At 42.3% G+C, this 18,608-nt stretch overlaps 4 protein-coding genes across 4 annotated transcripts in view; 3 read left to right on the top strand and 1 right to left on the bottom strand.

Annotated features, from left to right (window-relative positions):
• Positions 1-321: 321 nt before the first annotated feature.
• On the top strand, positions 322-5,230 carry SARC_10070 (hypothetical protein; the record flags this gene model as incomplete). The annotated part of the gene is made up of 6 exons (XM_014295899.1): positions 322-556; positions 1,140-1,231; positions 1,444-1,523; positions 2,182-2,311; positions 2,772-2,913; positions 4,346-5,230. Coding segments are annotated over 6 exons (836 nt in total), but the record flags the coding sequence as incomplete, so codon positions are not given.
• Positions 5,231-6,705: 1,475 nt separating this feature from the next.
• On the top strand, positions 6,706-10,126 carry SARC_10069 (hypothetical protein). The gene is made up of 3 exons (XM_014295898.1): positions 6,706-8,115; positions 8,597-8,656; positions 9,150-10,126. The coding sequence occupies exons 1-3, from the start codon at positions 6,802-6,804 to the stop codon at positions 9,474-9,476; spliced, it is 1,701 nt and encodes a 566-aa protein (XP_014151373.1). The 5' UTR covers positions 6,706-6,801; the 3' UTR covers positions 9,477-10,126.
• Positions 10,127-12,183: 2,057 nt separating this feature from the next.
• SARC_10068 (hypothetical protein) lies at positions 12,184-17,155 on the bottom strand. Its single transcript, XM_014295897.1, has 4 exons — positions 16,540-17,155; positions 15,225-15,488; positions 13,127-13,882; positions 12,184-12,609 (listed from the first exon to the last, which is right to left on the bottom strand). The coding sequence occupies exons 1-4, from the start codon at positions 17,127-17,129 to the stop codon at positions 12,363-12,365; spliced, it is 1,857 nt and encodes a 618-aa protein (XP_014151372.1). The 5' UTR covers positions 17,130-17,155; the 3' UTR covers positions 12,184-12,362.
• An 890-nt stretch (positions 17,156-18,045) lies between these two features.
• SARC_10067 (hypothetical protein) overlaps positions 18,046-18,608 on the top strand; it is a gene marked incomplete at its 3' end in the record, with an annotated part of 3,889 nt that continues 3,326 nt past the window's right edge. The window contains exon 1 of the mRNA XM_014295896.1: positions 18,046-18,521. Within this exon, the coding sequence (XP_014151371.1) occupies positions 18,279-18,521 (243 nt within the window). The remainder of the gene's footprint in view (positions 18,522-18,608) is intronic.

Raw genomic sequence — 18,608 nt, 5'->3', positions numbered from 1 at the left:
TTAAGGTCTTGGTTCATATAGGACACCACACATCCTGTTTACTGCTGTGGTTGGCATTGTTCTGGGAAGCTCATAGATTGTCTTGAAACTCATTTCGTTCGTGTTTTTGGGTCTTTCGGTCCATAGATTGTCCTGAAACTCATTTGATTCGTGTTTTAAGGTCTTGGTTTATGTAATACACCACACATCCTGTTTACTGCAGTGGTTGGCATTGTTCTGGGAAGTTCATAGATTGTCTTGAAACCTATTTAGTTCGTGTTTTTGGGCCTTTCGGTCCATAGATTGTCCTAAAACACATTTAATTGGTTCTTTGTGTCTAAGAACAGATCGGTGAAGCATACCAAGTACTCGGCGATCCCGAAAAGCGCGCGACCTACAATGTGAAGGGCAAGGACGCCGCCAAACAAGGACAACAGGCCATAGACCCTAAACTACTATTCTCCGTCATGTTTGGAAATAAGAGTTTTGCACACCTCATTGGCGATCCCGCTCATACGATGGACAGTAACCTAGCAACAGCTTCTAGTCCCGAGGAGAAAGCGGCTGAGAAGGAGAGGTGAGTGAGTGAACATAGGGGGTATATACGGGGTTGGATGGTATTTGTTTGTACGCATGTTAGGGCACACCACATACTAATCTGCGGTCGCCTTCCGGGGGGTCATGTCATATCCTCAGTTCCTCACCCATCCTAGTGCATCGCAATGCTGTGTAACTATCCCCATACGCATACCCTTTTTATCATATTGGTTGTATCATACTCATATCCTTTTTATCATATTGGTTGTATCATACTCGTACCATTTTTATCATATTGGTTGTATCATACTCATATCCTTTTTATCATATTGGTTGTATCATACTCATACCGTTTTTATCATATTGGTTGTATTATACTCATACCCTTTTTATCATATTGGTTGTATCATACTCATACCCTTTTTATCATGCTGGTTGTGTCATACTCATACCCTTGTTATCATGTTGGTTGTATAATACACATACCCTTTTTATCATATTGGTTGTATCAATCATATTGGTTGTATCATACTCATACCCTTTTTATCATATTGGTTGTAGCATACTTATGCCCTTTTTATCATACTGGTTGTATCATGTGCGTTCGCCTATACCACTCATAGGATAGCGTTGATGCAGCAGAAGCGAGAGACCAAACTGGCTCAGATCCTAACCGCTCGCATCCAGAGCTATGTGGAAGACGCCGAGAAAGCAGGTGAGTTTATGTAACCAATACGCACACTCTTATAGCCGATCTTGTTCGTATACTCGTAATTGTACAGGCCAAAATCAAAACCAAAACCAAAACCAAAACCAAAAAATTGAACTAAAACCTGCGATGAAGGCAGATGTGTGACTCACAGCGGTGTGTGTATAAATTTATATCGGCTCATTCGAATGTCTGATTTGGCTTTGGTGTCCTGGCAGAGCAACTGGAGAGTCGATCCGCGCGCAGAGAGACGTTGGAGAATGTGGAGAAAAAGGTGCGCAAGAGCGCCGAACTAGAGGTAGGTAACTGATTGTTTGCCAGTTTAAGTTGTATCAGAGATGGATGTACGTGACAGAGATATGCGCAAATGCACACACAGATGTATGTACGATACAGTTATATGCTCAAAAAGTATACACACAGATGTGTGTACGTGACAGTTACATGCTCAAATACACACAGGTGTATGTACGTGACAGTTACATGCTCAAACACACACATGAATACACGGGGTAAAGAAGCTATTGTATGCGTGCATACTTTAACGCGAAGGATCTGGGTATTAAACAGTAACTGTTGGCAGCACAATACACCCACAATGCACAAGTGCGGCTCACATTGACACACATCTTCGAAACGTCTGCTGCATACACTCGTGCACACCCTATAATTTGTGCTGTGTTATGTCTTGATATAATTTGCATCGTGTTGATGTCTCAATTTAATTTATATCATGTTGATGTCTTAATATACTTTGTATTGTGTTATGACTAAATATAATTTGTATTGTGTTGATGTCCAAATATACTTTGTATTATGTTGATGTCTTGTAACATAATTCCTATTACGTTTGTGTCTTAATACACTTTGTATTATGTTGATGTCTTAGCCACCCCACACAACTACTATAGCCCCTGATTCTCTCTGGTCTCGAACGATTACCCTCATCCACACAGGCCAATGTCCTCAAGGGCGAACTATTCGGCCGGGATCTGCTGAATGTCATTGGGTACATCTACGAGAAGAAGGGCAAGATGATGCTCGGCAAACACCACTCCCCTATTGGTCTGCAGGGGTTCTTCCGAGGTATTTAGGGTTTAGGGTTTGCTAAAACCCTATGAGTTGGTTGTTTGTGCAGAGATGTCGCTCTGATAGATACGGAGGGGGTAAGGCATATGATACATTCGCACGTAAGTACTATATTGTATTACATATATATTTGTTGTCTGTAGCTGTGTGTATGTTTTTTTGGTCTGTGGCTGTGTGTCTGATTGTTCATAATACATAAAGCACTCACACATACACAAACAACTCATACATACACAACCAAATCACACACACACAAACCACTCACACATACATAATACATGAAGTACTTACATATACATATTACATAAAGCACTTACACACACACAAACCACTCACACATACACAACTAAATCACACACACACAAACCACTCACACATACATAATACATAAAGTACTTACGCATACATAATACATAAAGCACTTACACACACACAAACCACTCACGTGGCTACTCAGGAATGCAAGAGAGTGGGCACATGTTCAAAGTCAAACGGAAGGTGTGGCAAGGTGCGGTTGATGCGAGTTTAGAGGAGCAAAAGGCACGCCATGTGGGACAGGAGACGGTGGACGAAGCCGAGCAGCGCAACGCCATCTCCATGTATGTTATAAGACTCTCTTGTGTGTATCTGTGTAGTATGTTATAAGACTCTCTTGTGTGTATCTGTGAAGTATGTTACAATAATCTGTTGTGTATCTGTATAGTATGTTAAGAATCTCTTGTGTATATCTGTGTAATATGTTCAGACTCTCTTGTGTATATCTGTATAGTATGTTAAGAATCTCTTGTGTCTATCTGTGTAGTATGTTAAGACTCTCTTGTGTATATCTGTGTAGTATGTTAAGACTCTCTTGTGTATATCTGTGTAGTATGTTAAGACTTTCTTGTGTATATCTGTGTAGTATGTTAAGACTCTCTTGTGTATATCTGTGTAGTATGTTAAGACTCTATTGTGTATATCTGTGTAGTATGTTAAGACTCTCTTGTGTATATCTGTGTAGTATGTTAAAACTCTCTTGTGTATATCTGAGTAGTATGTTCATACTCTCTTGTGTGTATCTGTGTAGTACGTTATAAGACTCTCTTGTGTGTATCTGTGTAGTATGTTATAAGACTCTCTTGTGTATATCTGTGTAGTATGTCAAGACTCTTGTGTATATCTGTGTAGTATGTTAAGACTCTCTTGTGTCTAACTGTGTAGTATGTTAAGACTCTGTTGTGTATATCTGTGTAGTATGTTAAGACTCTGTTGTGTATATCTGTGTAGTATGTTAAGACTCTGTTGTGTATATCTGTGTAGTATGTTAAGACTCTCTTGTGTATATCTGTGTAGTATGTTAAGACTCTGTTGTGTATATCTGTGTAGTATGTTAAGACTTTGTTGTGTATATCTGTGTAGTATGTTAATACTCACTTGTATATAAATGTGTAGTATGTGAAGACTCTCTTGTGTATATCTGTGTAAATTGTTAAGACTTGTATATACATAGGTGCAGTATGTTAAGACTCTCTTGTATACATACGTGTAGTATGTTAAGACTCTCTTGTGTATATCTGTGTTTAAGACTCTCTTGTGTATATCTGTGTAGTATGTTAAGACTCTCTTGTATACATATGTGTAGTATGTTAAGACTCTCTTGTGTATATCTGTGTAGTATGTTACAAGACTCGCGTGTATATCTGTATAGTATGTAGGGGTAGTTAGTTAATTCATGCGTGCTCGTATTTGCATGCGTGTGTACCCATGGATGGGCTAGTGTGCTACACTCGGCCGTTGTACGAAGCAACGCGTAAGCTGGGCCGGGTGGATGCACACAGTCTCCTAACACTTGCCTTCCACGCCCAACCATGATACGGGGTGTGTTATAACTGCCTATTCACCACCCATACACCCACCTATTAATACATGTGTGTTATAACGGCCTATCCACCACCCCTACACCCACCTACATTTCTTACGTGTGTGTTAGGAGCACTGTGTCCATGCATACCTACCCCTCACACACACTTGGCTTGTTTCTCCTACTGGTAGGTTGGGTATGTTGTGGCTGGCGTCTGTGGTTGATATAGAGACCACGCTGCGGAAAGTGGTGACTCTCGTGTGCACTGATGAGACCGCCACCAAGAAGGCTCGCAAGCACCGTGCGGATGCGATAGTGGTTATCGGTGAGGTGTTCAACAAGGCATGAACAGTGTAGCAAGACATATATATATATATATATATAGTAGGTAGGTTCCGGTGACGGAAGAGTTGTCTCAATGGCTGGACTTGGTCCAATGTAGGCCCGAATTTTTCGCGAATATGCGCCAGTTTGAACCGGTCTGTACGCTGACTCCTGCACACACTGGGAACAGCATAGAACTTATAACCTCAAATGTATTGCTATAGGCGTATCAGTACACGCGATGTATAACGATTGGTATCGAAGACTTTTTGCATCGAATAAATGCATTCAACAAGCAAAGCAGGCATTGGTATAGATGCACACTACCTTTGACATCATGATTAGTTTAGCTTATGCACTGTGCTTCAGTTGGTCAGCTGTCGTCTACCAGTCCAGTGGTAGCACCCAACCACCACTCTGTTGCCGAGTCTACATCGTTACTTGAGTACTAGGGCTGACTGGCGTGCTGTAAGTATGATAGAATACACACGCACGGTTGCAATTAAAGTATACTACACTTTATTCTGTAACGAGATATACGGGGATGGAAACTAGATAACACAGGCCTTAACCCATCCGCGTAGCAGGGGTCGATGAATGTGAACAATACTAAATCTATACAAGGATATGATTCATACATACGACCAACCTATAGCTGGAGCTACTTGTGCTATTTGACGCTTGCACGGCGTGTACGTGTATACAACTGTGGTCAGACTGTAGAGTAGTGGACCCATTTCCAAACAGTCGGCAGAAGATACTCAGTGCTGCAAAGCCGTGCGGCTTCGTGTTGCAGAGATTATTTTCTCCGCGAGTTTTCCATTGTACTTTTTACACGTACTTTTGTATGTAGACATTTCAGTTCTGTACTTCCGAATTGGCGGGTGTAATGCTTGCCGGCGATCTTCTCGATCTAGATTTTATTTACAAGCAACTTACGTATTTTTATTAAAAATTAATGGCAACATATTGAAACCCTGAGATAGACACATAACATTTGGTATATATTATATCTAAACGATAAGCGATGACAAGCTGGTGCAAGCTAGTTTCTAGAACTGCTAGTGGGAGATGCCAGCTTATACCCAGTTACTGAGAGCGTAAAGCACGCAGTCAAGTGGAACTTTCTCACCAATCATATTTGGAATATTTAACCCACATCAGCAGCTGAAACTGTTCAATGAGAGACTACAACAAACTTGGCAAACACTACCAAATTACAACAAACAATTTCGTAGTGGGAGTGGAGCGCATTGTTTATTAGTACACCAATATCAGTATGTGCATGACATAGACTGCACACGTGATCGTGGACAATCGGTAAGCGACGGTCTACATCAATTAAAAACAGAGCACCAATTGTGAGCTCACGATGTAGATGTAGCGTATAATGTAAGCAAGTGGCACATACTACTAGTGATAAAGTACCTGACACAAACGATTTCGTGACGGTAGTAAGTGATGCTCACTCTAGAGAGGCAGTCAAATAGATACTCGTAATAGGCAAATGATACATAGCTTTCTAAATCAAACAACTACGATATACATAATTACATATATTATATATCGTATTATACATTAAAATAAACAAATACTGTCCATATCAACCAATTTGATATTTTCAAGTTTGATATACGTGTAAATACAACTGTACACAGTCACTGTAAATAGATAGTCTGTACTCGTCTCATGTGCCTGTTTCATCACTTCAAAGTTTCTCAACACAACAAAGAAGTTTCAAGTAATTTCTCAGAGATTCTGAGTCTGAGAGACTGAGAGACTGAGAGACTGAGACTCTGAGACTCTGAGACTCTGAGACTCTGAGACTCTGAGACTGTGAGAGACTCCGCCTGTGTGGAGAGCTCTTTCAAAGAAAAGCCATGATGAGCTCCTCTTTAATTGTCTTTTGGGGGATGACTTGGCTCTTGAGAGTAAATGAGTTGGTTAAAATTATCGTCATGGGAAATCTGATTGCACATTGTTTCGGCAACTATACACATGGGGTTTCCCTCTCAAAACAATAATCGTCTAAACTTCCACTCCACCGAACACGCTGACCTGGGAGTAGCTGATCAGCCAGTGATTAATAAATACAGTGCCAAACGATACACGCCTAGTCGACAGGCGCCCTCCCTAAAAATATTTCCCGCTCGTGCAATATGTGCTCTTCTTTGCTTTTAAAATTTTGAATCGGTCCGTACATGTGTACAGTTTATGGTTGTTGAAAGTTTAATAAATACTATAATATTTGAATACATTGGGGTTCATCTTATCTGAATAATCATACACGAACTCGTCATTAACATACAACAAGCACATAAGCATGTCGATCGAGGCGAAAGTAAAAAAGATTTCTTCCAGCAAGAAAAAGCTGTTGAAGGAGCTAGCAGCCAACGGCGATGCCGATGCTATCGCACAACTCGCCGAACAAAAGAAAGCCAAGTCGTCTAAGCGTAAATCAAGCGGCAACGATGACGACGAGAAACCCAAGAAGAAGAAGAAGTCTGAATCCGATGGTATAGATGCAGCACCCGAGAGCGCGACTGCTGCTACAGAGACGGCTGTGGCTAAGAAAGAGGTTGTATACAGGGTAGATGGACGGGAAGTGCACACAGACGAGGAAGTCGCCACGTTCATGAAAGAGCATGACATCAAGATCACACCTGGCACAAGCACATACGACATCCCCCACCCCATGTTGACCTGGGACAGTACACCTTTCTCTGGAAAGGTCAAGGCTAACCTTGTAGCTTCAGGGTTCCCCGGACCCACAGCCTCACAGGCCATGTCCTGGCCCATTATTCTCGGTGGACAGGACATCATCGCCGTGGCCAAGACCGGCTCTGGTAAGACGCTTGGTTTCTTGGTTCCATGTTTCCATCACATCGTCACAAGCAAATGGAACCAGGGTGGAGACTTCCGTGGTCAGCCTAGGCGTGGTGAGCCTCCCAAGGTGCTTGTACTAGCACCCACTAGAGAGTTAGCCTGTCAGATCGAGGCCGAAGCTAAGAAGTTCGGTATGACAGCTGGCATTCGCTCCGTGTGTCTGTATGGTGGAGCCCCCAAGTACCCTCAGATCCGCGCTATTGAGCAAGGAGCTCAGGTGATTATCGCTACACCCGGACGTCTGTGTGATATCATGGAGATGAAGAAGATATCTGTATTGGGTATTGAGTGTGCTATCCTGGACGAGGCGGATCGTATGTTGGATATGGGTTTCGGACCTCAGATCACAGAGATTATGGAGAAGCTGCCCAAGCAGAAGCAGACCTTGTTCTTCACCGCTACTTGGCCCAAGGCTGTGCAAAAACTGGCAAACACACTACTGAAGGACGCTGTACAGGTTAACTTTGGCGCGGTGCACAAACTGCAAGCCAACAAGAACGTCGAGCAGAACATCCGCATCGTGGACAACCACTCCAAGTTCGATGAGCTTAAGAAGTTGCTCACGGAGCTGAGTGAGACTGAGGACGCAGCCAAGAGTCACCCCAAGATGATCATCTTCACAGCCAGAAAGCACACCTGCAACGATCTTGGCAACCAGCTATGGGAGAGCGGATTTGCCGTCGACTGTTTGCATGGTGACCGCGAACAGTTCGAACGCACCAACATCATGAAGCAATATGTTGCCAACGACGTAAGTTTTTGTACCGTTGGTGTGTTAAGACTTGCATCTGCGCGATTGTCATTGTCGTTCGCATATATATATATATATTTGCGTGCGGGTACATTTAGTTCATATCGAATTTTGATGCGCGTGTACCATTGTATAGCATTTTTTCCATTGTTTCATTAGCAAAATTGAGATCATATATCTGGATCCGATTTCCATTATGGTTGCAAACTGTCGTATTGTTTATTGGCTACCAGTGATACGAAGTGTTTTTGGTAGATCGATTTTGTGCGGACCATGATATCCATCATCGTAGCCGGTACAACGGATAAAACTTTCGGACAGTGTGCGTTATGCAAAATTAAATATGTAGCGTATTTTGATTTGTTGTATCGTACTGCATAGTCGTGTTCCTTTTCAACACTAGCAATCGAAACATTGCCATATCTCCCACCCTCCCATACCTCCCTTGATAACTTACTAACTTTGTCACTATAATCTACAGTTGCGAATGCTGGTGGCCACCGATGTAGCCGCTCGTGGATTGGATGTCCGGGATATAAAGGTAAGTCTTATCAGTTAACACTCCGGTACTTGTCTGTGTTCTTGCGGGAGTCTATTTTATGTTGTTTGTTTATATGGACATGATTCGTAGATATCATACTCTGTAGCAATTGTTTATGTGTTAAAAAATTGCAGTCAAAGACACGGGGCAAAACATCGACGCCACATCACCACTTTATATGCTCTTGGACGTTACCTACTATCTGTCAGGAGTGAGAGAATACGCACAGGGGCTGCGGTACAAGAAGTCGTACAGACTATTCACAGCTACACTCTTGTTTGTTACAATATACCCTGTAATCAACCAAGTATATTGCAGGCATAGCGCACTGTCTACTTACTCGAGGTGTTATCCTTGTCGCTTTGTATTAGTGGAAGAGATAGACGCGTTTCTCTTGAAAACCATTTATATTTTTATCTATATGTATATCTATATGTATATCTACCTATTCTACAAGCATTCTCATCGCCTGTACTCGTTTACTTCTGTATAGGTTGTGATCAACTACGATTTCCCCTCAAACGGTGTGGAAGACTACGTACACCGCATCGGGCGTACCGGCCGTGGAAACGACACCGGCGCTTCATACACTTTCTTCACCAACGACGATGCGAAACACGCCAACGAGCTCATCCAGGTTATGGTGGATGCTGGCAAGGACATCTCACCCGAATTACAGCGAATGGACAGGGGTAAAGGACGTGGGGGTAGTAGTAAGCCCAGATGGGGCGGCGGCCGGGGTGGCGGTGGTCGCTTTGGCGGTCGCGGTGGAGGTCGCGGCGGAGGTGGTCGTGGTGGCGGTGGTCGCGGCAGATGGTAAATTGCAAGTATAATTAGGCTACATATTTACAAATTAGGTTATAATCGGGAATGTGGACCGAAAATTAGGACGCGGTGTAAAAAGCCTGGCGGGGTTAGTCCATGCCATGCACTTAGGTGAGGCGATGCGGCAGGAGGTCAAAGACAGAGGAATATCGGGGCATGTGCCCTACAAGCGGATATGCACTACAAGCGGATATGCACTTCAAGCGCATATGCACTACAAGCGCATAAGCACAGCCCAATCGGGTCTCGAAACAATGCAATGCCTCGAGAGACGTCGTCATCATATATATATATATGTATATTATATATGTATATATATATATATATATATATATATAGCTGCGGTTGGCGTGTCCGCAGTAGCAGCATCTGACAACTGAAACGTCTTGCTGTGTATGACCCACTGACGCATGTATGTATTTTTGGCACACGATGTGCGCGAGGGACACAAGACGACATGCATACGATTCCTCTTAAAAGTATATAAGCACGTGGCTGGGGCCTTGTAGCGGGCCTAGAAGGCAAGTGCATGAAAATAGATTATTCCTCTTTTTAAAAGAGTGAGATAGAAAAGTTAGTATACTCGCATGCCTCTCTAAGCGAGTGATGAGGTGTTCGATAGACGAATAAAAAAAAGCCTGTACATATATTTCGCTTTATTTAATGTGTAATTGCTTGTTATTATGATCAACCAATCTCTCTAGAATATATAGCACACGTCCCGTATTTGAGAACATGTGCTTTCACATGCGTGCGGATAACTGGTATTTTAACGTATACTAAATATGAATATATATATAAATATTGTAAACTGACACACTGTAGACCCCGAATTCATATTTAATATATTAATACTATTTGCTATTTAAAATTGGTTTATAGTTGTACGCTCATTTGTGAGCCGGCTATGGCACACATAGGGCAGTTATTGTGCATGTGATTACACAGTCTCGACTGACCACTCACGACACAGACTCGACTGACTATTTTCAATTCATAAAGCTCACAAAACTCGTTTTCAGTAATCTCTCGCACTTTTACAATAAGGTGAGAAAAGTCTTCATCATTCGAATACATTACGAACCGAAAAATCACCTGTTTTGGGGGTATTTTGGGTGGTTTTTGGGTGGTAGTTTGGGTGGTAGTTTGAGTGGTAGTTTGGGTGGTAGTTTGAGTGGTAGTTTGAGTGGTAGTATGGGTGGTAGTTTGGGTGGTAGTTTGGGTGGTAGTTGGGGTGGTAGTTTGGATGGTAGTTTGGGTGGTAGTTTGGGTGGTAGTTTGGCTAGTAGTCATGCAGTCACATAAGCGCTGGTATAAGACGGCGGTGTGGATTGGCCGCGAATACCGGTCTATTACAGCACTACACACCAATACGCGATGGGGAGCAACTTTTCATACCTACTTCCCATTGCAACAGAACAGACGGTACAAGTCCCCCTTTAGTCTAAAGGGCTACGGAGTGTATCTGTTGTCTGCCCTGTTGATAGTCTGAAGAGCTGTGGATTGAATCTGTTGTCTGCCCTGTTAATGGTCTGAAGAGCTGTGGATTGAATCTGTGGTCTACCTTGACAATAGTCTGAAGGGCTATGGATTGAATCTGCTGTCTAGCCATCCATTCAACACTCCTCCTGAGCGCTCGTATTAGACCTATCACTACTCACCGCTTCTGTACGTAGGTAGGCCTAGGGTGGGTCGGCAGTGCCCAATCATCGCTTTCACAGACTCGTTCCCTAGTAACAAACTTCGATACTCGCTATGGAAACAGTCTTCCCATTCGTCAGAAAGTTCTTATTTTTAGACGAACCACAGATTCCCACATGTTTTCCACACACCCCGTACGCCATTGTGACTGACCCAGTAACAGCACTCGAGTTTTGCACGCCTACGCGCCTGTGAGTCCAAGTAGCGCTCATGACAGCATGACCCTCTCGAAGGTTACGTTAAACTTATGATTTCCACTACGACAGACACTAGATTTCCGCTCGCGACCCAAATCCAGAGGGCTGTGACAACAGACAGTGTGTACCGAACCGAACCGAATCGGTCCCTAGATGCCATATTCGATACTGACGATACCACTGACGAGTCTCCTACCGACATACACCAGTCTTCCACTCAGAAGGTCACTTAATAAAACTTGTGTGGGAACGCTGTGAGGGTTTATGTTGGCTATAACTCACAGTAGGTTGTCTACCAAGTTTTGTAGTCTTCATTCAATGAGTGAGTCTATAAAATCAAGATAAAATGTCCTGACACCTAGCAGTAAATACCCCTCATGAGTATATACTGCTCAGAAAAGGTCCTATATGTATGTACGTGAGCTTGGTATGGCCGGTAAGGTAAAGCTATCGCTCGCAAGTGACAGTGTTGATCAACTGTACTGATTATTACCGGCAAACGGCCGACACCCGGATAGTAACTAAAAAGCGGTTTCTTGTACTTTCCACTCTAAATGTCAGATATGCAGTCTTCCTCCATTCTAACGCACAGCGAAGAACACACTGCTTTACATACAGAGCCAATCATTCGCCACTCTTCATGTGGATCATCCATCACTCAAGGCTTGCACATATGTGGACCTAGGGGTGACCAGCAGAGTGTAATGAATGCTCATGAGAGTGTGGAGAAGCGGTGGCTTTCGAAAACAAACTACCGATTCTCGACAGAGGGCAATATGTCTGTACTTTCAATCTGACCAAATTAGGTTATCTTTCTTTATTCTGAGAGAAAAGATCTTAAATATAGCGAAAAGCTATTATTTGGTCATCTACTCGACCCTCCGCCCGAGTGTCTGAATCTGGGTCACAGACACACTCCCAACGGACTCGGCCTTTACAATTCTGAAAGACCGTTCAAATTCATCACGTTATTATTTGGTCATCTATTCGACACACCTCATGAGCGCCTGTAACTGATCCATCGCCACACACAAGTCCTGTACGTAGGTAGGCCTGGGCGCGGGCGGCAAGGAATATTCATTGCTTACCAGAGACAGTGTAGATAGACTGTACCGGTCTATAACACTACCGATACTTGCTGTGGATCGGTTGTTGCCGTAGATACTGGGCATACGGATACGGCGTTGCGCTTTCTCGTCGTCGAGTGTCTTATCCGGATCTGTGTCCATCCTGTTGTGCCATAGGGATAGTATGAAGTAGTGAGACCTCCTTTAATGCGTGTGACTAGTAAACTATGCATGACTGAACTCTATACACGCTAAGTCAGGCGCGGATAATATTCCACGTGTTCCGAGCTTGTGTCCTTTGGGGCCACAGTAGAAACCAAGACAGCGGCGTATCAAATTGCATATCTAAGTGTATCAGACGATTTTACCAGTAATTGGCTATCTATTATTGAAGTGGACGAGTGCAATATATATACATATATATTTATATACATAAATACATAAATACATAAATACACACACACACACACACACACACACACATATATATATATAATTGTTAAGTCAATGGACTTATTTGGTTAGCTGTTCATGTAAATATTACACTAACCAAAGTCGTGTCAAATACCATTCGTCGGTACAGTTCCCTACTCTCTCACACTGATTCAAAAATCCTGGGCTATACATATACCACCGAAAGGGGACAAACATATGTGCAAGGACTGTTCAAAGCTACTTACAAAAATTGTTCAAGGCCGTCGCACGGTACAAAATTATCGCCCAGATCAACCCTGACATTCTCCAGCATTGAGCGGCGTTGCCCACCCCGTCTCTTCCTGGGTACAACTCCGTTCTGGATGTTCGCCATACTAAACGAACCCATTTCACTCCTCCTCCTACCCACAGTCTGAACAAACGGACCCCCCTGCCATTGCCAGGCGGTTGGTTCATCACTCAGCAGTGTAGCGCTGGTGCTGCTGTGGGCCTTACTCGCGTTGTTCGGTGCACTCTTGGGGTAGGTAGATATCGAGCTCTCACCGTTCGCATCGGCGGCTGCACTACACGCACTCCCGCGTCGCACACTGTTGTCCACCGACAGATTCAGTGTAGACAGATCGCTCAAGTTCAGGCCCAGTAACCCGGCCATATCCTCGTTGGAAAGCGCGTCCAGCACGGATGTGAGCAGCGACGGTTTCTTTTCATCGTCTGCAGTGTCCCTGGTTGTTGTTGCGGATACCTTACTCACAGGCCTACTGTCTATCAACCGTTGCTGTGCAGCGCATTGTTTGATGAGTTGTTGTTCGGCCAGTTGCTGCAGTTTTCGCCTCCGGGCACAGTCGGGTTTCTTCTCGGCCACCGGAGATAGGCTGAGAAGGTTCCTGAATTCGCCAGAATCGTACATGTTTATCAGTGCCAGGTATTGCTGTTGTTTCGACTGTAGAGAATGTCGATGTTCCGTGCGCGCGGACCGGAGATCGGCCATGGCAAGTTTGGTTCTATAAATAGAACATTGGGAGTAGAGATGGAATGCAATGAGTATATCCATGATGAGAGTTAGTGTACTTCCATTTATATTTGTTTCTACCACTGGCTAAAGAGGTGCTTATTGCTGCGAAGGGAGGTCTCTTCGTCTAGTTTTGCATTATATTATGCGTGAACCATGATGAGAAATACAAACTTGGGTTAAATTACCTGCATCAGAGAATTGAACACACAATCATCTTGAGCAAATTGTGGACCAAATGACAAAGTAGATATTTGCACTCTATAGAGATGTCAGTAGTTGTGCTCTTTAGTATAAATATTACAGTAAGGTTTGGTGACAATCATGGTCAAAGCACGCACGCACACACACACACACATTAATCCATATATATGTATATATATGTATATATATATATACATACATATAGTATACATACACACACACACATATATATATATACTATTTAATATATATATATATATATATAGTACGTTTTACTTTTAAACTAAATAAGTAAGGACGTATATATATATATATATATATATACATATTTATACATATATACACACACATATACATATATACACACACACATATATATACATATATACATTAATACAACCTATGAATATATGCATGTATAATTATTAGTATTTCATAATAAATTATACATATATATATATACATATATACATATAATTATATACATATACATTAAATATTTATATATATATACATACGTATATATATATATATACAGTTAGAAGCGTTCACGTACTGGTCTGTGCATCAGTACTCATGGTATACGAATACATTACTCTACGACAAAGACCGCGCATACCCTCCCTGCTACCATATTATAACTACACTCGGTGAAAGCTTGTTGGCGGGTAGGTATGTATATTTGGAGTATGAATGATTTAATCACACACACACACACACACATAATATATATATATATATATATCTAAATCTAAATCTATATATATGTATGGATATGTATATGTATATACATATACATATATATAGCTGGAAGCATTTAAGCACTCATACTATGCGAATGGATTGCTATATTACAAGGTCCGCCTGCTTTTACACTAAACGTACATTCGGTCGCTTTCTTATGCAATCTGGTCGGTGGGTAGGAATGTACGTTTTGAGTCAAATGGCAGTTACAAGGAACAACCCCGTAGGTTGAGCAGGTATCAGGTATGTACATGAGATGACGATCTCACGCGTGTCAGTTGGTAAATACATCGAACAACAATGACCTGGATACAAGGGAATACACACACGGGCGCAGAGACGTATATCAGAAACGCTCGGATCAAAGCCACAGAGACAGGACACACCTTGGTGACACTACGGGTGACGCCGTGGGAGAGGAGCCGTTCTTTGTCGTGTGCAAACGACCCACCTGTGGCTGGTACGCTGAGTTGCACATGCCATTGGTCTTTCTGAAGTTGTCTACTTTAACGCTGTCGGTAGTTGCCTTAGGCTTGTCGCTAGGACTACTGTGTGCGAGTGTATTGATTCCCCGTGTTCTGCACGATCGCCACCACCTCCTGAGGGCTCGGTTGTCTTTCTTGTGCTCAATTGGATCGTCTTCAACTTGGCTGTGTTTATTGTTATGGTTAGAATAGTGGGGTTATGAGTAGGTCAGTATGATGAAGGCTGTGTATGTTTGGAAGGGTATATGGTCCATGACCACAGCTGATAGTTCGAATACCGCTCAAATATATCAGTATCAACATTGGTATATATACACGGAATTTAAAGCATTCGATGAGACATCATGTATGCTCTCTCTCTCTCTCACATATATATTTACATACATATACATACATACATATATACTTACATATATATATATATATATATAAATATATACTTACATACATACATACATACACACATACACACACACACACATATATATATATATATACATTAGATGTGGATGTAGATGTATACATATATATATATATATATAGTTTTGTTAGGGGTGATTAATGCTTCTTATCTATTCGAACACTGTTTTGTTTTCTGCTCAACACAAATGCCATAGTCGTCCGTCGAATGAATATTCGTACGCGGTCGTACACAGGGTAAGGTAAGTTATAGCAGTTTAACTAGAAAATATGATATATATATATATAACTCTAAAACCGGAGCGATATCGATTCAAGCATATACCCAACAAACACAAATGTATTTCATATGTGACTCAAATCGCTTGGCTATATGTATAAGATTTATCTATCTTCCGTACTTTGAGATGTTGTACATGTCAATGAAATATGACTGCACAGTGCGATAGGTATGTACAGTTAAACAGTGATACTCTAATGTGTGATAAGAAAGTTTCATTCAAATACACAAATAGAGCCACTACAGAAGGATGATCGTGGTAGTGTTGGTTTTGTACGCATAACTGCACTACATCCAAAATTATTTCTCATATGCTTTACACACGCGCACATTGTACATAAAGAAATATATACATATTTGATGTCTTTCATTTGATTCGATACATTGCTAGGCATGCGACATTAAAAATACTGGGAGTTAAACAAGCACGTGTTCATGAATGTAGATACAAACATAAACACGATACGCATGACTACTGTTTCAATATGCTTATATTTTCGCCTAAACCATACATACCCATCCTCAACCCATAGAGAGTCCTCTGGTGTAGGTAGCTCTGTACGGCCGTGGTGTGACCGATCGTGGTGGAAAAAAGAAGCACTCGCTCTTATCTTCGACCCCCACGACCTTTTATTTTCGGACTTGACCTTTTCCGGTCCCGTATTAGGATGCTCGGCCCTGTTTGTTTCTGGGATGGGCTCTGTACACGCCGCACCTGAACTCATAATCTGGTTCTCTGCATCTGTGTCAACTCCCTTAATTCTATCTTTGTGACTGTCGCCGATACGGTTAGGATTGACCAGCGATACAAGCGATACGGTGCGATTGACATCTGACTGCAGTTTCTTGGTAACTCTCAGACTTCTACTACCCGAAGCTATGGTGTGAAACGAACTTCGAGTTTTAATCATACCCGCTTTACGAACATCTGCGCTGTCCTCATTATTAACGGGTCTCACATCAGTCCCTGAAGTATTTGACGGAGCTTCGCCTGGCGTGCAGGTTGGTTGCGACCTCTTGGGCCCGGACTGGTCGAGCTTGCAATGTGCGGTTTTTTTTACAACGATTTTGAGAACCTTAGGAGTAGAGGCAGCCGTTGCGATCATAATTCAGTACGGCTTCGTATCGGACGTTGTCACTGTAAACTAAGTAGGGCTTCAAGTGCGAGATGCAGTATTAAGAAAGTAATTGCCAACTAGAGAGAGACAAAACTACTAGAGAGAGAAAAAAATAGACTGTAGTAGTCTACCACAGTGCGACATCTATGAGATTAACTTGGAGAGTGGGGAACAGGCCGCTATAGCACGTCTGTAGATCGTAAACTGGGACGAGGTGTAAAACGTGGCGTGATGTTCAAATTTGTGACTGTTCTGTCGGTTTGAAGCTTGAGTGCAAGTATATGACTATAAACTGATGCTCATTAGACCGTGTAGTATGTAGATGTCGGAAGTGCTACACCCCGGCTATATATCAACTACATACATAACCCCCACTCCCCAGAGACAAATACCATCATCGAAAGTCCGTTCGCATTTTAATTTTAGGACAAATATGCAGCCCTGAACACAGTGATGATAACACAGGGCACAGAGTGGCGACTGACAACTGACGGGTGATGGTGAGCGCATAGAGTACTATGTAACAAAATAATAATATCATTATTAATATTCCAAGTTTTAAAAAAAGTCGACAGAGCAGAACAGCAGTGTTCGAAACTACCTGATTCCTCTAAGAAAGCCTTTTGATTGGCCCAGTATATCATGTTTTAACAAAAGCCGGCGTTGCCATGCCAAAAATGAAAGGCCAATCTAGATTCTAGTCACAGTAGACGATACATCTTATCGACGAATCAGAACGAAGGCCATAACATTCATACTATGACGTATTCTACATACAATCAGTTTGCCTCTGAGTATGTGTCAATGTGGGTATGTAAATATTGTAAGATTCTTTCATATACTCTACTAACTTTATACTTACATCAATACAAAATTATCCACGTGTCGCACGACTGCACATCCACGCCTCTGCCTCACGCAGGTGATGAATTGGCAGATGGATATGTCTCCAGGGTGAAGCATCTAGTGGTACTATCTGCATGGGGTGAGCAGTATCAGGTGTTGCTGGGAATATATTAGGAAATTGTAGTTGAGAAAGGTCTAGACACGGCTGATCTATGCTTCAAGTGTAATTTATTGACCTTTGGCAGTGCTCCCCTTATCAGAATACAGTCACTCAACTCAACCTAAATTAAAATGGTTTCTTTGAGGATCGATTCCCTATTGTCCGCCTTTAATGGAGGATACAGCGCTAACGCGAAAAACACACAATCGTCTACAAAGACTATACACACATCCTCCGGGGCCAAGCGGGATGTCTACAAACAAAGAAATATATCACGTATAGATGCTCAGTATACCAGTGCTCCAGCCCTAGCACAAAGTGATGAGACGAATCTTGCAGGATGTCGAGATACCGACAAAAATCGCTACAGCAATGTAAGCAATGCAAACGTTCATGTATGATTTCGTTCATGTGAAGTTGCCATTGACCTAATACCAAATATGCATTAATTGTATACATAA

This window comes from Sphaeroforma arctica (genome assembly GCF_001186125.1).
Source record: "Sphaeroforma arctica JP610 unplaced genomic scaffold supercont1.1126, whole genome shotgun sequence".
Lineage (NCBI taxonomy): Eukaryota > Ichthyosporea > Ichthyophonida > Sphaeroforma > Sphaeroforma arctica.
This window is presented reverse-complemented; position numbering and strand designations above follow the sequence as displayed.

Excerpts from the sequence above, each read along its gene's own strand:
- SARC_10069 (XM_014295898.1), top strand. The coding sequence starts at position 6,802 with ATGTCGATCGAGGCGAAAGTAAAAAAGATTTCTTCCAGCAAGAAAAAG. Across the intron at positions 8,116-8,596 it reads AGCAATATGTTGCCAACGAC|TTGCGAATGCTGGTGGCCAC; the intron begins GTAAGTTTTTGT and ends TATAATCTACAG. Across the intron at positions 8,657-9,149 it reads TGGATGTCCGGGATATAAAG|GTTGTGATCAACTACGATTT; the intron begins GTAAGTCTTATC and ends ACTTCTGTATAG.
- SARC_10068 (XM_014295897.1), bottom strand. The coding sequence starts at position 17,129 with ATGATCGCAACGGCTGCCTCTACTCCTAAGGTTCTCAAAATCGTTGTA. Across the intron at positions 15,489-16,539 it reads TCTCTATGGGTTGAGGATGG|CCAAGTTGAAGACGATCCAA; the intron begins GTATGTATGGTT and ends CAATAAACACAG. Across the intron at positions 13,883-15,224 it reads TCACCCGTAGTGTCACCAAG|AACCAAACTTGCCATGGCCG; the intron begins GTGTGTCCTGTC and ends TTCTATTTATAG.